General features: G+C 41.4%; 1 protein-coding gene across 1 annotated transcript in view; it reads left to right on the top strand.

Moving 5' to 3' along the window:
• The first annotated feature begins 6,260 nt into the window (after positions 1–6,260).
• The window catches only part of LOC134461418 (ATP-dependent 6-phosphofructokinase, liver type-like), a 28,062-nt gene continuing 12,158 nt past the window's right edge, over positions 6,261–22,164 (top strand). The window contains exons 1-5 of the mRNA XM_063214344.1: positions 6,261–6,489; positions 7,070–7,143; positions 7,549–7,626; positions 11,144–11,333; positions 11,635–11,800. Coding sequence (XP_063070414.1) covers positions 6,384–6,489; positions 7,070–7,143; positions 7,549–7,626; positions 11,144–11,333; positions 11,635–11,800 — 614 coding nt within the window. The 5' untranslated portion in view covers positions 6,261–6,383. The remainder of the gene's footprint in view (positions 6,490–7,069; positions 7,144–7,548; positions 7,627–11,143; positions 11,334–11,634; positions 11,801–22,164) is intronic.

Here is a 22,164-nt window from a genome sequence, read left to right as displayed (position 1 = left end):
TGGTGATAGTGATGGGCAACCTGGATTCCAAAGCTGAAGTCCAGTGCCACATATTCCAAATGACATACCTAGTTTTACCTTTGCAGTTAGGGCAATTGGACCGGTAAAACCAGGTAATTTGAAATCTGTGGCACTGGATTGTAGCTTTTGGACCTAGGTTTGCCATTGTCTTAAAACAGTGGTGGACAAACTGCGTGACACATTTGCCCCAGCCAATATAATGAACCAGCTGAGCCTAATTACCACTTAAGCCAGGTTGATGAGGTAATTAGTGAGATCACCTGTATTGGGAGCACAAACAGAAGGAATATCTAAGCAGGTTGTGTATTCAGTCGATCCACTTACACAGACTTCAGTCTCAGGACAGACTGATGGCCAAACTGCTATATTTAGGCAAATTTGCTCTTTTGCAACACAATATCAATTCCTTGCTGCCTTGGACCACTGCTAGTATCAAGCAAGAGATTGCAAAGCTGCATGACTGTTATATTTGTGTGTTTCACCTGTGTGGGCCTACAATTCATGGAGGAACATCTGTACCAAAGCTGTGAATGTTCCTTGGAATGCCTAGGCTACAAAGCAGTCAATACAACTGTATTGAAGAGTGCCATTACTTCTTTATCCCATCGCCTGTGGTAGTATTTCACTTTACTCCATCAGATGAGTACCATAACTTACCTGAGAGGCCCTTGGCAATGGACTCTGGACCTGATGATACCCATGACATACCTAGAAGCCACTTAAGTACAGGTTTTGGGAAGCCACTCTTTCCAACATCACATACAGTTGTATTGTATGTACTCTATTGAACTACTGCAGGGATTTCTTAAAAAAAACATTCCATTCCATTCCATTCCAAAATCATTCCAAGGAGCATTCACAGCTTTAGTACAGATGCTCCACCAGGTATTAACAGCTGCCTGTACAATCCTGTAGGCCCACAGGTGAAGCACACAAAAGTCATACAACTTCGCAATCTCTTGCTTGATACTGGCAGTGGGTCAGCTGGTTCATTATATTGGTTATATTTGGAATATGTGGCACTGTATTTTCACTGTATTTTCATGGGCCTGATGGACCCAGTAGAATTAATCTAAATTTCAACACATTTTCCACAGAGTGATTTTACTGTGCATAGAAATTTTTTTTATCACACAGCTGAGGCAATATGTTTTTATTGGGTAGCTTTATGCAGCAAAATGTCCATTTCTATTCAGGGCTGGACTGGGCGATAAATAGGGCCCGGGCACTTTTGGATTTAAGGGGGCCCCCTCATTATTACTAGTGCCGGAGAACTGACTCACCGGTGGGCCCCGCACCCTCATGGGCCCCTATTTTCAGTAATGTAAAAAATAAAAAAATGGGGGCCCACGAGGGTGCGGGGCTCACCGGGAAATGCCCGCCATGCCAGATGGCCAGTCCAGCCCTGTTTCTATCCAAGATTTTGACTATCACCATTATTTTCTATTTTCATGGGGCTGGTGGCCCCGGTAGACTTCATCCAAATTTCAAAATATTTTACACAGAGTGATTTTACTGTGCATAGAACATTTTTATCACAGAGCTGAGACAATATGTTTTTTATTGTGTAGCTTTATGCAGCAAAATGTCCATTTCTACTCCAAGATTCTGACTATCACCATTATTTTCTATTTTCATGGGGCTGGTGGCCCCGGTAGACTTCATCCAAATTTCAAAATATTTTACACAGTGTGTTTTTACTGGGTGTAGAATATTTTTACTATAGGGCCAAGGCAATATCTTTTCATAGGGGGCAACTGATGCACCCTAGTATACACTGGTATAGTAATTGTTGTCTTTGATTCTATGGTGTATGTAATTGAACGTGTACCTAGGATGGCCAGTGGTTGTTTCAAATTGATTAGCTAAAATCATATCCTGTTCTTCTTTGTAGAGAGGACAAATTAGAGGATGTGTCAGACAAAGGTGGCAAACAACAGGGCCTTCTGTCTGCTCTGTAAAAAAAAAAAAAGATGGTTTCAGCCATATGCATACACTGTATATGTTTGTGGTTTCGGCAACAGATTGCAGGGAAACTTTTCAATTTTGCACAGCTGAAGATCGAGGCTGTACAGGACGGAAGATACACTACAGCTGGCAGAAGAGGAAGACACTTGTCTCACTACCGCCACCACCTGGTGATTGGTGGAACAGAGCCACTGTTGCTCCTGGACTTGCCATGGGTCATCATGTCACTGACTTCTGTGAAAACCACGTTTTACTTTATAGCAACCTAAATGTCTGGATCTGTTGTTTGAAATCTGGGCTACAGGGTCAAATTGAGCAAAATACCTGACATCTCCCAAAGACAGGAATACTCATTACTGTGTGGGCGATTTGTTTGTTTGTTTTTTTTGGGGTGTTTTTTTTTCATGAAATGGGCCCCCATATCGTCTTGAATCAAACTTTGTTTACCTGTGATCTGCTTGTTACGTTATACTGACCACCGGAAATCAGATTATGGTGTTAAGACAAAGAACATTTAGTTATTTTGTGGCATATGAAAGCCATTTAGAAAATCTGTGTAAAGTATGACTTATTTAATTTGATGATCTAATGGTTTAATTTATTTTAATGTTATTGTTCTCTTCAATATTTTTTTGTAGCTGGTCTACATGATTACGAGTTAACTTATTATAGTTATCCTGGAGAGTTGCAAGAAATCAGTGTAATTTTTTTTTTGACATTTTGACATTTCTTTATTGATTTTGTTTCTTTTTCCATCTTATCTTTTTGACATCTATTACAACTTTAATTGAAATCCTTTCCAAATGTATTCACCAGTAGGAGACTACTGGAAGTGTATAGATACTTATAGAGTTGTGACAGAACAACGCCTAAAACTTCTTTTGTGATATTTCCTCTCGTGACTACGGTCTTTTTATTGGACCTGCTCTTGTCAGCTTATATAGTGGTTCACGTTCCCACCAGAGGCGAGAAATTGCTGTCCTTAGACTGCACCATCCACGTATTGTAATGTCAGCTAAAAAGTAGCGTAGCCTACCAACCAACACAGACACACTGAGATGGATATGCAGTTTCCTGCCTTCCAGTTGACTGGAGTTCGCTAAAGTGTTCACTCGCACAGAGAAGAAAGACGTAGCCAGCCAGCAGACCGTTACAGAATTTATGACCTTATCACATTATATGAAGTATTTGGGACCTGCCATTCAAAGCATTATTTAAGGACTTTCTTCACCGTCCATCCAATCACAGACCAGGACTGGTCCAGTGTATGGTATTGTTTTGAGGTTGTCTCCCGGCAACAAGAGAAAGGTCGTCATGTCAACAGTCTTTATCAGGTGTTTGACTACTTGCAGTGACAGGACAGGAGGTCGTATTGGCACTGCACTGGCACCATGCCAAACACATCTACAGTATCCACATACGGTACGCACACCCAAGATAAAGGGCAGTGTTAGTTTTTGCAGCTCACGCAAAACTATGAGTGTAATCAACTTGGGCCTTGTTGATCAGGACTGACATGGTGAAAACATCATGTATAACACTCTTGCACTAGCTAGTTAGGTAGGTAGGTACCTTAGGTTGGTAGAGACCAGTGTCGTAGCGTGTAGGCTTTTAAGAGCAGAGCAAGATGTTGTGACTGACTGACATACAGTACAGACTCGGCCAAGTCCAAGATGGACCTGAGACAGTTCTGAATACAGGGCCGCTAACCGCATTGGTCAGGCCCAGGGCAAAGTCATCTGAAAGGGCCCCTACCCAGAACACACAATAACGGGGACCCAATTCTGGGCCGCCTATCTCCCTGGACCTGGGACTGCATATCTGTTTGTCCTCTCCTGTTGGCGTGCCTGGGTGGATACAGTATGCATACAGTATCTCAGTCAGAAATATAACCACACAGTCAGGGTATATTATTATGGATTTCTGCCAACTCCCTGGAAACAAAAGGGGTGACTTTTCTCCTTTTCTTTCTCTCTGTCGATATTTTATTTTTCACTGTCATCATGGTTCTGTCATGTTCTTCCGATGTACCATACTTCAACTGCTTTTTCCCCCTCGGTTCTTTTAATGGTTCTGTTAATACGAACTGATTTTTTGTGAGCAGAATGACATTTAATCTGTGGAAAGCAGTGTCATTTTTCTTTCCTGCTTTATTTCTCTGCCCACCCCGTGTTCCTCCATGTCTGTCATTCTTACTCACGCTCCGCCTTTTTCTCCCCTTTGCCTGTCCATTTTTTTTCTTTCTTTCTTTCTTGAATGGCGTAATGATCAACCAATCCTGACAATTTCCTGTATTAGCCAGTGTACAGTGCAAAGAGGAGAAAGGGGGCGGGAGAGAAATCAACGCAACCAACTGCATGGAATAAACACTGATGTACTGTACCAAAGATGCACGCCTCCCCTGTGTGTTTGTTATAGTTTGTGATAGACACACACACACACACACACACACACACACACACACACACACACACACACACACACACACACACACACACTCTCTCTCACACAGAGAAACAGACACAGACAGGGCCGCTGACAGTTTTGGCCAGGCCCGGGACAAAATCAACTAAATGGGCGGCGCCCCCGACCCAATACATATAATGTAAAGAAGACCCAATTCTACCCCCACCCCCCCCATCTCCCTTAGGGTTGCCACCTTTCAGAAATGAAAATAAGAGACACTTGATTGTCGCTGCGTTTTTTTAGATGCAATTTCCTGCATTTTAACCAAATTGTGGCCGTTTCAGCGTTAGCTATTCATGAAAATAAGGAACTTTAAAGAAAAATGTGGAAAAAGTAAGAGACTAAACTTCCAAATAAAGGACGATTCTGTATTTCAAGGGACGGGTGGCAACCCTAATCTCCCTGGGCCCGGGACAACATACCCCTTAGTCCCCCCATGTCAGCTTCCCTGGACACAGACACACACAGACACACACACAGCCCATGAGGAGTACATGACAGCTTTGCCAGGGCCCCAGACACTGGGTTTGGAGCCCCAGCTCCAGCCATGGCAAACAAAATGCATAGAATGCACATAGCCCAATAACTGGCTGTTTTTAGCAGCTCTGCTTTCTCTCTGGGATGGCTTGGCTGTGTGACGGAAGTCATCTTGCACCTGTTCACCCCCCTCGGGGATCGAACGTGCGATCTCGTCAACTACAACGGTCCGGCAATGGGAGACACAGTACGATACCGCTGGGCCAAGAGACTAGTCTCTCCGCCCAACGGCACGAGACTGTATGAGGTTATCGGAGGGAGGTTTACCAACGTTCCACACCAACTCTGCTAGTTAGCCTTGTTACAGCTGCACCACACTATTGAATGTTGTCTTTTATTCAGGGACACTGCACCAGATCTGGGGCCATGTGCAGCACACATGATATTAAGCCTACATGGTTTACCCCTCTAATAATTGAATATGACATCTGTGGTTAGAACAGCATCCTAGTAGGCCTACCTAGCAAAGATGAAATCAGTGAAAACGGTCATGTCTACAATACATTTATGCTATACATAATATGGCTTTGCCTTTTACGACGAAATTCTAAATACAACGGTGGACACTTTTTTTAGGTACATTTCCATGCTTGATCTCTAAGAAGTGCATCATATGGGTTCTTTGATCGACTCATACAACTGTCAGTTGAGTTCACCGCATCAATGACAGGCTTGCTTTGCTGTTGTGGACAGCATTGGATAACTGCAGGGAATGAAAGGGGATTAAATAGACACTCAGTTCTTTGATAACACATGGGTCAAAGTCTACCGTAAATCTCTGATTGTAGGGCAGCAACTGGGTAAGGTCCCAAAGGCACTTTAATCAGAATGTCAAGTGCGGGCCTTTTGTTCAAAGATCAGTTTTTCTGCAGCATTGGTAGGGCTACAGCAGCAAGCCTGGCTTTGTCATTTTGCTGCTTGCAGAGAAGCCGACAAGGGAGTACAAGCAGTTGCCCCAGGGCCCAGGGAGAGAGGGGGCCCAATAATTAAGACCTCACCCTATGTATTGGACGGGCCCTGCCAGTATCAGCTTCATAGGCTAATGTTGAATCTAATTGTGTTTATGAAAGATGGCTTTAGTCTGAGTATAGTGATCTGCTTTGAAAATCCAAGTATAGGCCAACCATTAAAACCTCAAAATTGATTTTAAAACAATGAGACAGCAGGTTGACTGCCTGGCATTCTGAGTGCCTCGGAAGTCGGAAGCAAACCATCCCACTTCCAACCTTCGGTTGTTTACGACAGAACTGGGAGGGGCCAAGGTGACGATCGCTCGCGCTCAAGGAAGGTCACTCCAACCTGCGGTTGAAGCTGCGGAACAGCGAAACATTTTGTACCCGACCTGACGGCGTTTTCCTCGGAGTAGTTTGACAGTGTACACCGGCGCCAAAATGTCTAAGCCGTACGTAAGGATGTCTTCTGTTGCCCTGGAAAAGCTGAGGATGACGGGGGCTGGGAGAGCCATTGCCGTGCTGACAAGTGGTGGCGATGCCCAAGGTATTGTTGACAGTTGTACGCTATCTGTCTGTGAATGTGAGGCAACGTAGGCTACCTTTGCATTCTGCAAGACAATGTTAACACGATGCGTAAAAGGCAATGAGCCTGTAATATCGTGTTTTTAGTATTTTGTGGTAACATAAACATGTTACCGTCTGTTATCCCTATCCAGTCGTGCACGCTTATGAATCTGAAACAACACGACACTTTCAAAGAAAATGTTGTGGCACCTGTTTTTATTCATGTCGTTTCATGCTTTATGCATCCTACTGTACCATCATACAATAAAGCTTATAGACACATACCGTCAAGTAAAATATACTGTACCCAGTAGCAGCTCAGACTGTTGGCATTGGGCAAAAAAAACGTGCCAAGATCTACGACGTAGATGGGTGTGTATTGTACGTGCAAGTTGTCAGGATCTTGTGCAACTCCACTGTCTGAACCAGCCAAATGTGTCACCAAATCTTTGACAGTAGGCCACAAGTGATGGGTATCTCAAAGGAAGTTTGACAGTGGTGTGTGTGACTAACTGTTGTGTTTTTGAATACGATTGTCTTTACCATTTGATCCTCTTCAGGGATGAATGCCGCAGTTCGTGCTGTGACCAGAATGGGTATATTTGTCGGTGCCAAAGTCTACCTGGTTCACGAGGTATACCCAAAGTTATTCCTTAAAATTATCTGGTATACCACACCGACACACGTGCCCTTTACATACTAATGATGACATGAATGATATAGCACAGCCAATGCAGTCAACCATGTAGCTGACATGTCAAACACATTTGATGTGTCAAGATCAATCATCATCAGTCATCGTCATCATCATCATAATATTAGCCATACATGGACAATATTTAGCCTTTTTTAACACAAATGTACGGGGGGAAGTAGTAGCCTATGTAGATGTTGAGTGGTCTGCTTTTCAAAAGCTTTCACCCTTCACTGAACAAGCTCATAGGCATAGCAGTCAGTTTATTGTTTGATAACAATGCACCAAGTGTCATAGTGCATTAGTAATCCGATCAGCTGAAGTGTCTGCTTTTATTCCCTCCAGGGCTACCAGGGCCTGGTGGATGGGGGAGAAAACATCAAACTGGCTCACTGGCACAGTGTAACCAACATCATCCAACTGGTAAGAGCACACACACACACACACACACACACACACACACACACACACACACACAGACAATGGTGTGTGAGAGTCTGTTTTAGCCCTGCTTTAGATGTTAGGGTCAGCATCACTTCCCCTAGCCCATATACCCACCTGGTTGTGGGTACAGAGTACAGGATATGAAAATTGTGGGTCAGGCCTTTGTTTTCAGTAAGCCACAGCTCACACAGCAACACCATTCACCTCCAAATTGAAATAATGTTCTTACAAGGTGATACTGCAGTGCAGTATGATGCTTGTAATCATCAAAATACATTGTTTGGTGATGATGATTGTGTATAAGACATGCTAATTGAATCTTCTAATTGCAAAACTATGCTGTATGTATCTTGGATGACATTTTATTTGGGAATAAAAGGGAATTTGTACACATAAGCAATGTTAAACTTTCCCCTGTAGTGGTTTGTGTGCTGTCGCAGTCAAAGCTGGTGAATAAGATAAAGCATAAGTAGTGTGAGACAAAAACTTTTAGAACAACAGAATAACAACGAAATATATATTGAATTATTGTATGGACATTATTGTCTTGGCATTAGCGAGTTACATAGCAGGACTTAAACAGGCCAGGCCTCGTCATCATGCCAGTCCTGTGACCAGACAGCTCAGTGAGTAGGCCAGCCAGACCAGATAGCATCTGCTAATCAGCCAATCAAAACCCCTCATGACTCAGGAGAAAGCAGGGCATCCAGAGATCTCTTACCATGCCATATCAACAATGCTGTGACTCATCCAAGTTGTTTTCACACCATGCAGGAAGTATTTCACAGTTGCAGTACATTAAGGTGACAGAGTTGCAGCAATCTGTGTGTGTGCGCGTGCATGCGTTGGGAGTGTGTGTGCCAGCGTGCTTGCGTCGCTCTCTTCCTGTGCAGTGACAAGCCATAAACGTGATTCACTGTCCATCAATGAAATAAATGGCTTGAGTAATGGTTCATGGTGACTTTTTATGGTTTACACTTCCTGTTACATCAGTCAGTTACAGTGTAACAACGTGTGCAACAATACGTAATATTATGTACTTACACAATACCTTGTGGTTAGAGTTAGTTGTTCTGTATTTACTGTGTAATAACTTAACATTACATGTTGGTACATGTGGATCTATTGAAAATGAGAACTATAATAAAATGTTCTCTAAAGCCTTAATCCTGGCCCACTAATAAACAAGCGCCACACATTTTGTAATGACATAACTGCTTACATTTCCAAAACAAGAGCTTAAATAGTCATTATTAATAGGTGTGCTAAGAATTTAAGGCCACATCGGACTCTTCCTAGTGTATGTTGTAGTTCTGGTATTGTCCTCAACAGTACATTGCTCTCTTGTTGCTGTCTTTACCCATATCTCTCCTCATTTCTCTCCGTCTTTGCATTTCCTTCTTCTTTTCTCTTCCTCTCCTCTTCCAGTCAAGGTTCAGAGTCGGTAAGGTGACTCGTTGCATGTCATATAACCCTACATAGCTGCAGTCTGTCTGTATTTGAATGCCACTAGTTACTCTCCCATATGGCCAAATGGCCATGTGTGTTACCAAGGTGTTCATGCGCAGTCCAGACCCAGTCCTCATGATCGCAACTCCTGGGGGGTATACTAAGAAGCTGATTCAATAGTAAACCAGGTTAAGTTGACCTTGGGGTAGAGGTAAGCTTAAATCATCTAATAGAAGAGCCTGAAGCCTTCATTATGTCTCCAAATGATGCCTGCAGGTGTATCTATTAGCAGGTTTACCACTTCCTGTAGTAGGTTAACTAAGCCTGGTTTATCACTTCATCATGTACATAGTATACCCCCAGTGCGGGAGATAGGACACGCCACCAAGTGAGCTACTGTAAAAGCCAGGCTGTTAGCTCACTAGGTAGCATGTCTGGGGTGTCGAGACTGGGAGGTAGGTTCTACTAACATTCTGCGCTGAGCTGTGCTAGCTGGCAAGTGTTACACATGCAAGATTGGTTTGTTGCTGTGATTGCGATCCCGAAGCAAACTGGACCAACATGCTTATGTGCTCCGATGATGATTGTTATGGTGCATACAGTAATGTAGATCTGTTTCTGTGGTGTAGTTCCCAGTTCTGGTGCCTTACCTGCTGTGTCCACACAACCATTTCCTTCCTCTCCCACCCAAATGGAAATCTAAAACATTTGTGTTGTGTCCATTATGAGTGTGTGTGTGTGTGTGTGTGTGTGTGTGTGTGTGTGTGTGTGTGTGTGTGTGTGTGTGTTTGTGTGTTTGTGTGTGTGTGTGTGTGTGTGTGTGTGTGTGTGTGTGTGTGTGTGTGTGTGTGTGTGTGTGTGTGTGTGAGTATACTGTATGTGTGTTGGTACATGTAGTGTCTGTGACCGATATATGTATGTGAGGTGTCCCATACATGTGTATACAAAAACTCCATTCATCCTCCACTGTCCTTCAGTATTGGGCTTTTGTCTCACAGCTCATTAAGAAGCTCATGTTGCCATGGTGTTCATAGCTTTCACTTTCACTTTTGATACACTCCTGTCGGCCAATTATATCTTATCAAAAGTGGCTACAATAACAATTTGTGTTTACGGTTGTATTTTGTGATTGCTGTCTCATCATGCTTTGTGGCTTTTATAGTTTAACCGCAATGCATTTGGTCAATATGTTTACTGAATGAATTTTTTGGTTGTTTTTTTTTGCGGTGTAATACAAATTAGAATTGTCAGTGTACAAAGTTTTGCCGTTGTAATGGACGGTTAAAGTATAGATTCATAGTACAGTATGTTCATTGTAAAACTATTTTCTGTAAGTGAGGACTTTATTTCAGTGTGACTGAATCAAAACAGTTTACCTTTTCGCTGTAGTTCGAGTTAAATTGCTTTATTCCCTGGGGCACAAAATATAGTGAACAAGTGATAGAAGTGAAACTTTTTAATTCAGCTTATGTGTCTATTTTTCTGCTGTGTTTTTCTAACTGCATATTGATAATGCATCGGAAATGGGCATGTCAGTGATGTATGCACTTGTATGCTAAGCAGCATTGATTGCAGCTTCCGGCCAGAAGCTTAGTTTACTGTATAATCAAATAGCCTAAAGCTACAGCTTTGCACTGTCAACATGCATTCCAATGGACATCCCACTGGACCAAGTGATTCAGCACTTATGCAAAGATCAAGATTTACATTGATGTTTTACACAGCTGCAGTGGAGAAAACAGGAACAAGTAAAGAAAAATATTTTGATTCAAAATAATACCCTAAAATTGAATATTAATATGAGAGACTTAACAGTCATGGCTACAATATTTCTAATGTACATCTGTGTGGATGTACACAGTTGTTCTGCATGTTGGTCCTTGCTGCATCTTGAGCTGTTCTGTTCTATTCTATTCTATTCTATTCTATTCTATTCTATTCTATTCTGTCCAGTTCTGTTTTGTTCTACTACCTTTCTCTTTCTCCTCTCCTCTCCCTCCTCTCCTCTCCTTACCCATTAATCACATTGCGTCTCGTCTCCTCTCAGGGTGGCACGGTGATCGGCAGTGCCCGCTGCAAGGCGTTTACCACGCGCGATGGGCGTCTGGCAGCGGCGTTTAACCTGGTGAAGCGCGGCATCACCAACCTGTGCGTGTGCGGCGGCGACGGCAGCCTGACAGGAGCCAACATCTTCCGCAGCGAGTGGACCGGGCTGCTGGCCGAGCTGGTCGAGAAAGGTACACAGGCACTGAACTTGTGAATAGCGCACACACTTTCAAACTATGCTGCCAGCACAGTATTCCCAATGATGCCACAGAGCCCTTTTTAATTCTGTTCAGTTCTTTTAAAGTATTATATGCTGATATGTGGTAAACATCATGATTTGATCTATGGTTAACAACTTCTGCACCTATCTATACAAATTAATATTTGTTTTCTTTTTCTCGTTTTCAAAATAAAAAATCAGGCCGAATCACAACTTCTGGACCTAATATTTGCTTTATTTTTCTCCTGATATTCTTTCAAAATAAAAATTAGGCCGCATCACAAATGAGACGGCTAAGCAGTATGACCACCTGAACATCGTGGGGCTGGTGGGCTCTATTGATAACGACTTTTGTGGCACGGACATGACGATCGGAGCCGACTCCGCCCTGCACAGGATCATGGAGATAGTGGACGCCATCACCACCACTGCAACCAGGTGACACACACACACACACACACACACACACACACACACACACACACACACACACACACACACACACACACACACACACACACACACACACACACACACACACACACACAAACACTTTCCCCTAATGCTGTAGATTTTACACATACACAGTATTTCATTTCATAGGGTGACCAACAGAAAAAATCTAATATCAATATAACATCCTAAAGTGCACATTATAGTTGGGGACTACACAACCATTTGCACCATGCTTTTGCCTGGAGGGTTCAGCACAACTACATGAACCAGCTTCAAAACATCTCTCCTGGTGTATGTGTCAAAACTAAAATTCCATCTCAAATAATTTGCCTGTGCTCTTCCGTTAACAAGACCCTTTTTCGTTGCTGTACTGCATCACATCTACTACCCATTTCATGTAGTGGCGAATGAATGTGCCCACATCCAATGTTCACCATTTGACGGCCATTTAAGCCCTCCATGTAAACCCACTGCTCTCTATCTAAAATCAGAGTAAAGTGAATTACACATCACACGCCATATATCTGTGATATAGTCTTCAATATGAAGCATGTCGACAAATACATAATACCGGTACATTATTAAATGCATACATAAAAAACATAAATAAATATAAAAAAATAAGAAATACGTAATAAATAAATAGACAAACAAACAAACAAGCCTTTATGGCTTAACCAGTTTAACCAATACAAAGCCTGGTCTAATAACTCTGCTTGTCCTCAAAGGAATTAATGTTCAGTCACCTCTGTTACTGTACACAAAAGCCATCCCATTACTGTACATTCACCCAATAGCTTAATGTTAGTAAAAAACATTATATAAATACCATAAAAAAACACAAATCAAATAATAAACAAATGACATTACTTTAAAAAAAAGTTTTTAAGGGTGCACATTTGTGTTTGTGTTTTTTCTGAGCTTCTATTAGACTGTTAGTATATAGGTTGGCTGAGTATCCAGGTAAAAATGAAAAAAAATCTGCAACTCTGCTTGTCTTCTGTGAAATTTCTGTGAATTTCGACCCTCCGGTTGTTATCAGGCAAAGTCAAGGTTGGCTGAGTATACCCGCAATATGTGAAGTAGTTTTGAGGATGATGTCCTTGGCAAAGTTATATCTGTCCTCCAAGACACACGTTCCCTGAACACAACAAGAACATGAGAGTTAGTACAAATACAAACTCTGATTGAGAACACAGTGGATCCCAACTATTGATTGGACGAAAGTTACTGTAGAATAAATTCTTCAACAACGTATTCCACACTATATTATATTGACCACAAGTAACATCTACGACAAGTAACACCAGTGAGTTAGGGTAGAGTAGAGTAGAAACGTGTAGTGTAGAGACTATTTTGAATTTTCTGATCCCCAGGGGGAAATTAAGTTGTGTAGTTGATTATACATAATGCACATAATGCACATTGCAAGACACACCAACACACAACAGACATTAAGACAGGTCAAAGTCAAAGGAGAGGGGAAGAAACATTGTGTAAACATATCCTGGAAGTTGAGGTAGAGCAAAAGATTGAAGTGACCAATGCTGAACTTACATTATCTGAGTCATGTTCTGGCAGTGCCCTAAGATTTGCCTTAATCCTCCAAATGGCTGATGTCACTTTATTGTCATCTTTGATCCGCTTCTCCATGTTCTCCATGATGGCTCTTTTACATTGTTTGTGCACATTGTTGCACTGTGATGAGCACATGAGTAAAAAAAATGTAAGTGACTGCATTAATTTAAGAGTAGGCTATTTGCCATAAAAGTAGGTGAATGTATCATAACAACCCATTTAAAATTAAAAGCTATGTGCCTCTTACTGCAGATGGGCCCATCAATGGGCTCATTCACTCTTTGCTGAAAATAATTATAACCTTACTGTCACCAAAATTGTGATGGCCATGTCTTAAAGGGACACTGTGTGAGATTTTTAGTTGTTTATTTCTAGAATTCATGCTGCCCATTTACTAATGTTGCCTTTTTCATGAATACTTACCACCACCGTCAAATTCTGAAAAGTATTCATCATGACTGGAAAATTTGCACTTTTCATACATTTAGCTGTAAAAATGACTCTACTTGGACCATACTAGAAAATATTTGTTAATTACTTAGTAAACTTTCATGTAAAGATCAAATTTGGCAATAAGCATCCCAGTTTCAATGAGCAGCATAGTTGCAGTACCTTTTTTGACCATTTCCCTTCAATCGGTTACTCAGCCTCTTAGGGCAGATGGGGTCGCGGGAGGGTCTATTCACTATTTGCTGAAAATACTCCACTACATCATGACAACATTGCTATGACATTACCTAGAATCATAACCCTTACCGCACGAATAGACCAGGCGCGATGCTATGCGATTCAAGCGACAGAGCGATACGGGCGATTGAAGAGACTACAGTATGTCCGTTACATGCAGAAGGCAAAGCATTCAAACATTCCCATTGGCTGTGGTCACTGACCTCTCTACAGTCATTGGCTGTCGCGGCTTGTCGCTGAACCGCGTCATAGAAAGTTGAAAGGATTTCAACCTCAAACTGTCGCACTCGTCACGCAAATCGCTCTAGTCTACAGAATCGCTTTTGTCTCTCGACTCAATACAAAGTCAATTACTTCCGTCGCTCGCCTCGCTCTTGTCACGGTAGGTGTATTTGTGCGGTTAGCGCAGAGCCTATGTTATAACCTTACTGTCACCAAAATTGTAATGGCTATGTCTTAACCTGCTACTTAAGGCTATCTGTAGTGTCATAGCAATGTTGTTACTATGTAGTTGAGTCTTTTCAGCAAATAGTGAATAGGCCCTCTGGCACTACGGGCCAAGTAACCGATTAAGACATGGTCATCACAATTTTGGTGACAGTAAAGTTATAACATAGGCTCTGTGCAAAGGGTAACAAGTGAATTACAATAAAGTACACGTTTAAGAGGCCACCATATTCTACATGTCCTGCACTGTATATCTTTTTACTGCATATGAATCAGTTGTGTTCTGTACAGTAACATGGAGCATAATACATCTCATATTTCATATATTTAGTTGATAAATGTGTTAAAAAATGTTAAAACGTCACATGTGCAAAAACTCAAGTGGAAAATTGTGTGTGTGTGCGTGCGTGTGTGTGTAGAGGCAGGGTGTTGACTGATAAAATATACTGTGCAAATGAGAACTTACCTCATCATAAACCCCAACATCTTCGCCGTCACATGGATAGTGATTTGGAATCTCCAGTTTCTACAAACAAATGCACAACACATTGGCTGAAGCTATAATCATGTGACCGTCCTCTGTAGACCCTTAGCACATGTCGTTTCACCAGTGGAATGCTTTTATAGTCCCTGAAAAAACTTAACAACCATAATACCACACCACTATGACAGTACACTGGGCCTTTAGTAATACACTACACTACAACTTGGTCATTGCTATTCTCTTTACAGCTCATTTAAAACAGGCGCTGTGTCTTACTGGGTTCAAACCAGTGTTAATTTTGTCGACTAGACTAAGACTAAATATATTAGTCGACTAACCTTTTGAGAGTTTAATCGACTAAATTCTGACTAACAAAAATGATCTGTGAAAGACTAAAACAAGACTAAAATGTTGAGGACTTTTAGTCGACTAAATAATGACTAAACAAAAATGATTTGTGAAAGACTAAAAGTGACTAAGACTAAGAACTAACTTTTAGTCGACTAAATTCTGACTAACAAAAATGATTTGTGAAAGACTAAAAACGACTAAGACATAGACTTTTTTGGGGGGCTCAGACATAAATTGGTACAACCAATTTACAGCAATTTACAACAGTTGGTACAACTAAAACCTATAAATGTATTGTTAATTTGTAATCAACCTTTAAAGGGACACTTTGGGATTAAAAAAATGATTAATTACAGCTGAATCCATCCACAGCTTTTACTTTTAGCAGACTGACCCTAACGAATATTGGGGGAGAAGCTTCTCAAACAAAACAAAAATCCCTTGAAAAGAGAAAAAACTTTTCTTCACCAAGGCACTCCAAAAAGTATAGTTAAAAATGTCTTTATTATTATGACATGTCCATTAAGGACTTTTAAAATGGCCCACGCGTAGCGGCAGTTGAGCCTTCTTCAGGGCATGAAGAAGGCTCAACTGCCGCTACGCGTGGGCCATTTTAAAAGTCCTTAATGGACATGTCATAATAATAAAGACATTTTTAACTATACTTTTTGGAGTGCCTTGGTGAAGAAAAGTTTTTTCTCTTTTCAAGCAACTTTTTTGACATTGAACCTTGAACCAAAGAGCACCCACAAGAATACTTTTTTCATCTTCCTAAAGGGACTGAGCACGCCTCTGACTTTCAAAACAAAAATCCCTTTACGAATACGCAGCACCAGCGACATATTCACATTTGTATGCTCTATTGACTGCTTTAATTTTTAACACAGTGTTATAAATTTGCTATTACCAGAATGGCAATAACCAAGTCTTAGTGCATTACTAAAGGCCTTGTGATTTATTGTATTGTGACTTAAACTGAAGACTAAAATGTTTAGACTAAAACTAGACAAAAATGTTGAGGACTTTTAGTCGACTAAATAATGACTAAACAAAAAATATTTGTGAAAGACTAAAACTAGACAAAAATGTTGAGGACTTTTAGTCGACTAAATAATAACTAAACAAAAATTATTTTTGAAAGACTAAAAGCGACTAAGACTAAGAATGGACTTTGACACAAGACTAAGACTAAATAAAAAATGAATGACAAAATTAGCACTGGTTCAAACATGCTATTCTTTTCGGAAATGGTCAAGGTTAAAATGACATGCAGTAAAGAAGCATAATCACTTGCATAGTCGGTCACCGCTTTACTCAATTCTTCCAGATTTCTTTTTAGCTCCGCCAAAGCATCTTCAAGTGCTCTTCGTTGTACTCTGTTTAGAGACACTGCCAACCCCTTGTGAAAAAGAACTGCTATAATCAAGATAAGTCTCATCTTCCACAGTACTGAGTTAAGTGACAAAGTGTTGTAGCACAAGTGAGCAAGATGCGATGATAAGAATGCAGGCCCTCTGCCCTATCTTATACTAATGGAAATCCATGACATCACTTATGCCTACGGAAGATGGATTTAGTCACCCAAAAAGTACCTTCGGCCTATCAATGTGCAGGGCTCCCACTGGTCAGGGATATCATGGGACTTCAGTAGAGGCTTTTCCAGTCATGGAAATCATGGAATTTGACCTTTTGCCTTGTCTGTATATCCCATCATCCCTCCTCCCACTGCTGTCTCCACCTCTCTCTCCTCTTCTCGCCCCCAGTACCTCCCCACCCCAGCCTATGGACAACACACATCCCCAGCCCCCACCTCTGACTACCAACCCTTCAAACTCAAACCTCCACCCCGTTCACCCCCACCATCCACTCAACCTCCTCACTGTCCTCTCCTCACCCACACCATCCTCCCACCCCAGCCTATGGACAGCAAATCCCCGGCTTCCACCTCTGACTACAAGCTAGAGCAGGGGTGGGGAACCTGTTTCATTCGAAGGGCCACTTCAAATTCCCACAAGGGCCGTAAAAGTCCTCCGAGGGCCGCACTATGAACTCAAATCAGGATTTCCCCATGCAATTTAGGCCTATATTAAAGGTCGACGCCTTTAAAACAGACACCACCTCATACCACAATCATTTTTCAGATCGTTTAACCAGATGATTTCTTCCTTTATTTGGAATAATAAAGCTGCCCGCATCAGGAAAGAATTCATGGAACGACCTAAAGTGGAAGGTGGGCTCTCCCTCCCAAACCTCCGCTCATACTACTGGGCTGCAAATCTTAATGCTATCTCCCTATGGCTAAGGGATTGGGGTGATACTGCGCCGGCGTGGCTCCTAATTGAAAGGTCAACAAGCAAACCATATTCACTTCCCGCCCTACTTTGTGCATCTTTGCCACATCTTGTGAAAAATATCAAAGGGAACATAGTTGTTACACAATCTCTACGTATTCTGAAACAATTTAAGACAAGCTTAGGTATTCAGCAGCTCTCCATACATTCACCTATAATCAATAACCATCTTTTCCAGCCATCTCTACTTGATAAGGGCTTTCGAACTTGGTATGAAAGGGGTATACATTGCATTGGTGACCTGTACATTGATAATACATTTGCCAGCTTTGAACAACTGTCTCAGAAATTTAATCTGAACAATACTCATTTCTTCCGCTACTTACAAATTAGGGATTTTGTACGCAAAAAAATCACAGTCTTTCCTGACAGTCCCCCTCTCTCATGCCTAGATTCTTTGTTGAAAGGTAATTTTCTTAATAAAGGTAGGGTTTCTATGTTTTATGCAAATATAATGTCTACATATAGTCCTTCTGTCTCACATATTCGAGAACAATGGGAAAACGATATGGGGGTCTCACTTTCTGATGAGGAATGGGAAATGGCCCTCACGAGGGTTCATTCTTCATCTATATGTTCCAGACATGCCTTGATACAGTTTAAAGTTTTACATCGATTGCATTTCTCTAAAGCTAAGATAGCAAGAATATTCCCTAATAAAAGCCCCATATGTGATAGATGTAAACAAACGACAGCAACATTGTACCATATGTTCTGGTCTTGTTCAAAACTTGATAATTTTTGGTCATCCTTATTTGATACCATGTCTCAAATATATGGTGTTGATATTCAGCCTTCTCCTTTAATTGCAATCCTTGGCATAATACCAGAATCTGACCAGGGTAGTTTCCCAGCCTACCTGCAGAGGGCGTTTGCCTTCTCCTCTTTGCTGGCTAGAAGGCTCATTCTTTTCAAGTGGAAAGACACAACTCCTCCAATACACAACCACTGGATAAGGGACATGATGCAGAGCCTTAAACTGGAAAAAATGAGAGGCACACTAAATGGCTCCCTCCAGTCGTTTCAGAAAACATGGGACCCTTTCATCAGATACGTGGACTCATTGCCCGGTCTGGACATTTGAAATGGCAATCTTTCCTGTTTTATGTATGTACAATGAATGCACTTTTACTTGATTTTAGTTTTTTGTTTGTTTGTCTTTTGTTTCTGTTTTTGTCTCTTTGTTTCCAGTTTCTGTTGTATTAATGAGAAAATCTTAATAAATAAACAATTTAAAAAAAAAAAAAAACAGACACCACCTTCTCTAGGTCCCCTGAATATGAGTATTCGAAATGTGATGTCTATCATTCTTTTACAAAACATGTCATATTTCATGTGAAGCTGCATAACATTAAAATTTATATCGGGGGCCGGATAAAATGGCTTCAAGGGCCGCAAACTGCCCTCGAGACATAGGTTCCCCACCCCTGAGCTAGAGTATGACACAGGAGTGGATTTTCACTCCCGTCCCATCCCGGTCCCTGAAAAAAATCCCATCCCGTCCCATTCCGGGCTGGAGTAGAAAAAACAAATACCATCCCGTCCACTCCTGTAAGAAAATTTCCCAATCCCGCCCACTCCCACTCAAAATCGACCCTACTCCCTCCCACTCCCATATGTTTTCTTTCGTCAAAAAATGTTTGTATAAAAAGAAGACAATCCGCACACCAGGTCTATTTTTGTGCAAAGAAGCTTTTCTTGACTTGCAAGCTTTCGGTCCTTAGACATTCATCAGGCAGAATGACATTGAGATAAAGAAACCCCAAAATAATGGTTCATTCACCACATAACAAGAAGTAATATACAGTCTTATTTAGCATGGAATTTGTTATTTTATTGGACTTTTGGGGGTGGTGACATTTGCAGTGTCCTTCCTGTTACCACTCCTTAACCCATTATTTTAAAAGATATGGTTTCTTTGTTGATACTCACCAAATTCACAGGTTATAATCTTTCAAACTATATGACTAGGAGAAAAATATTCTTTCAAACTATTTGACTAGGAGCAAATAAGCCTGAAATTCTCCTTCCTGTTACTGTCAGTAACTGGAAGGACAATTTCAGGCTTATTTGGTCCTAGCTAGCTAATGTTGAAGGTCACAAGAGCAGACATCATATAGTTTGAAAGAATATTACTTGTGAATTTGGTGAATATCAATATAGAAACCATATCTTTTTAAATAATGGGTTAAAAAGTGGTAACAGGAAGGACACTGTAAAAGTCACCACCCCCAAAATTCCAATACAATAACAAAATTCCATGCTAAATAAGACTGTATGTTACTTCTCTTTATGTGGTGAAAATCCTTTTCCTGTGAGTGATGTAACCTCCTGGAAATTGTGTAATTTGAGGAATGAACCATTATTTCACAGGGGTTTCTTTATCTCAATGTCATTCCTGTTACCAACTTAGGGGACTCAGCAAAATTATGAAAAAAATATAGATATGACACTCATGCATGTTAACAACATCTCTGGAACATGTGGATTTGGGAATGTGTACCGATTCGGCGGAATCACCCTGTGTATGCTATTAGACACCTTCATCTCCTTCGGGATTAATACATATTACTCTACTGTACTATCATGGAAATTTGTCAAAAGTACAGTGTAATATCACATCTGACAATGTATGCTGGTTTACTTGTCATTCCAAAATTATGCAACATTATAGAATGCAAAAAATCTGATCACAATGTTCGGTATTTCCTGGAAATTTCCTTGGAAATTTTACTTTATCGTCCGGTAAAGTCATGGTATAATTTTACATCTGACGCACACACAAAGGGGGAGGAAATGTGGCGTGGTGCGATCAGACAATACTGGTCCTTTCCTGTCAGTAGCAGGGGTCGTTTAAGACGCTGAATAAAAATAGAACAGCAGGGAAACAGCCCCTTTCACTGTGTTATGGAGCTCAGTATTAAAGCATAGAGGGGCAACGCTGCAGTGAGCCATTTAAGATGTAAAGACAGCACTTAGCTGTGTAAGTACATCTTAATGGGAGCTGTGAGGGAGCCATTTGAATCGGTTTCCAATGTGTATGTAATGATCAATGTGTTTAATCTACAGTAGTGTCCTTCACTGACAAATGTCTCAGTGACTCATTAATGCGTTTCCACACGTCAGTTGCGAGGCCTTTCTACACCAACAGAAATCTGCCAGATTGTGGTGGATTTGGAATTTGGATTGTGGCTATCTTGGAAATTACATTTGCCATGCAATTAATTAGGCCTATATTTTCAGGGGACCTTGGAGGACTTTCTAAAATTTGAAGTGACCCTTTGAATGAGAAAGGTTCCTAACTCCTGCCCTACACCATCATCCATGGCAAAAGTGTCAGTGCAGGACTGGTAGCATTAATGTTCAGTGCCTGATTTCAAGCTTGACAGAGTTTGTTTGCAATAATACAATTGTCATTAGAATAGTCAAAATAATAATCGTTAGGTTTTTCTTAATTCAAAAATTGTTAAGCGTTGAGGCTCAGCATTTTCCTCTGCTATCAGGCTTGTACTGCTGATAGGCATCAGCTAAGTGCAGTATAATGGTATGTCGTCTGACCTTGTTCTATAGGTTTAGGTGCGCTGGTGGTTTATGAGTTTCGTCAGTAATCTTCTCAGGTTATTCATTCACTCACCTGTGTCCTTCCTTAGCATTTTAGCCAATGCGGTGGCAAAGATTTAACATTACATTTCACTTTTCTCCTCGCAGACTAGATTGCTTCACATTAAGCTGCTGTCATCTTTTTTTCACCACATGATTGCAGCTGCATGTTGAAGATAATCACTTTCGCGAACCCAGATGTGTTTGCATGGTTTCCCGACAGGATCATGGTGTGTGTGTGGGTGTGCCGTGCATGTGTGTTTGTGGGATTATTGCATAAGAGACGGTGAAATGTGCTTAAGTAAATCTGCGAGGTGTGGAGGTGGAGGAGGATAGGAATGGGCTTGGCAGCGGTTGTACGGTACATTACATCTGTCCGCCTGCGGTTCGTGCCCACACATGCCCCTGTCACATTAGCAGAGATGCAGTAGTGGAGGAGAGGCGCGTTTTTCTTCCTGAAGGAAATTAAGGTGTCCAGCAGCATATACAAAGCATATTCATATTCATGTATCATATACCGCACATTCTGTTTACATTTTCCGTGTCCCGCTGTGAGACTGTGGAAGGGGAGACACACAGGGGAATAGATGTGGCTTCTGCAAGTTTATCTCAGCAGCGGCCATTCAAACATACAGACACACACACACACACACACACACACACACACACACACACACACACACACACACACACACACACACACACACACACACACACACACACACACACACACATTCACAAGCACGTCATGTTAGCAGGGACTCAAGCTAGCGTTAACCAGCCTCCAATTCCCTCTCTTGTCTGTCATACAGTATGTGTGGTGGTGATAATGAGCCTAGTGGCTATGG

This window comes from Engraulis encrasicolus, chromosome 13 (assembly GCF_034702125.1).
Source record: "Engraulis encrasicolus isolate BLACKSEA-1 chromosome 13, IST_EnEncr_1.0, whole genome shotgun sequence".
Taxonomy (NCBI): domain Eukaryota; kingdom Metazoa; phylum Chordata; class Actinopteri; order Clupeiformes; family Engraulidae; genus Engraulis; species Engraulis encrasicolus.
This window is presented reverse-complemented; position numbering and strand designations above follow the sequence as displayed.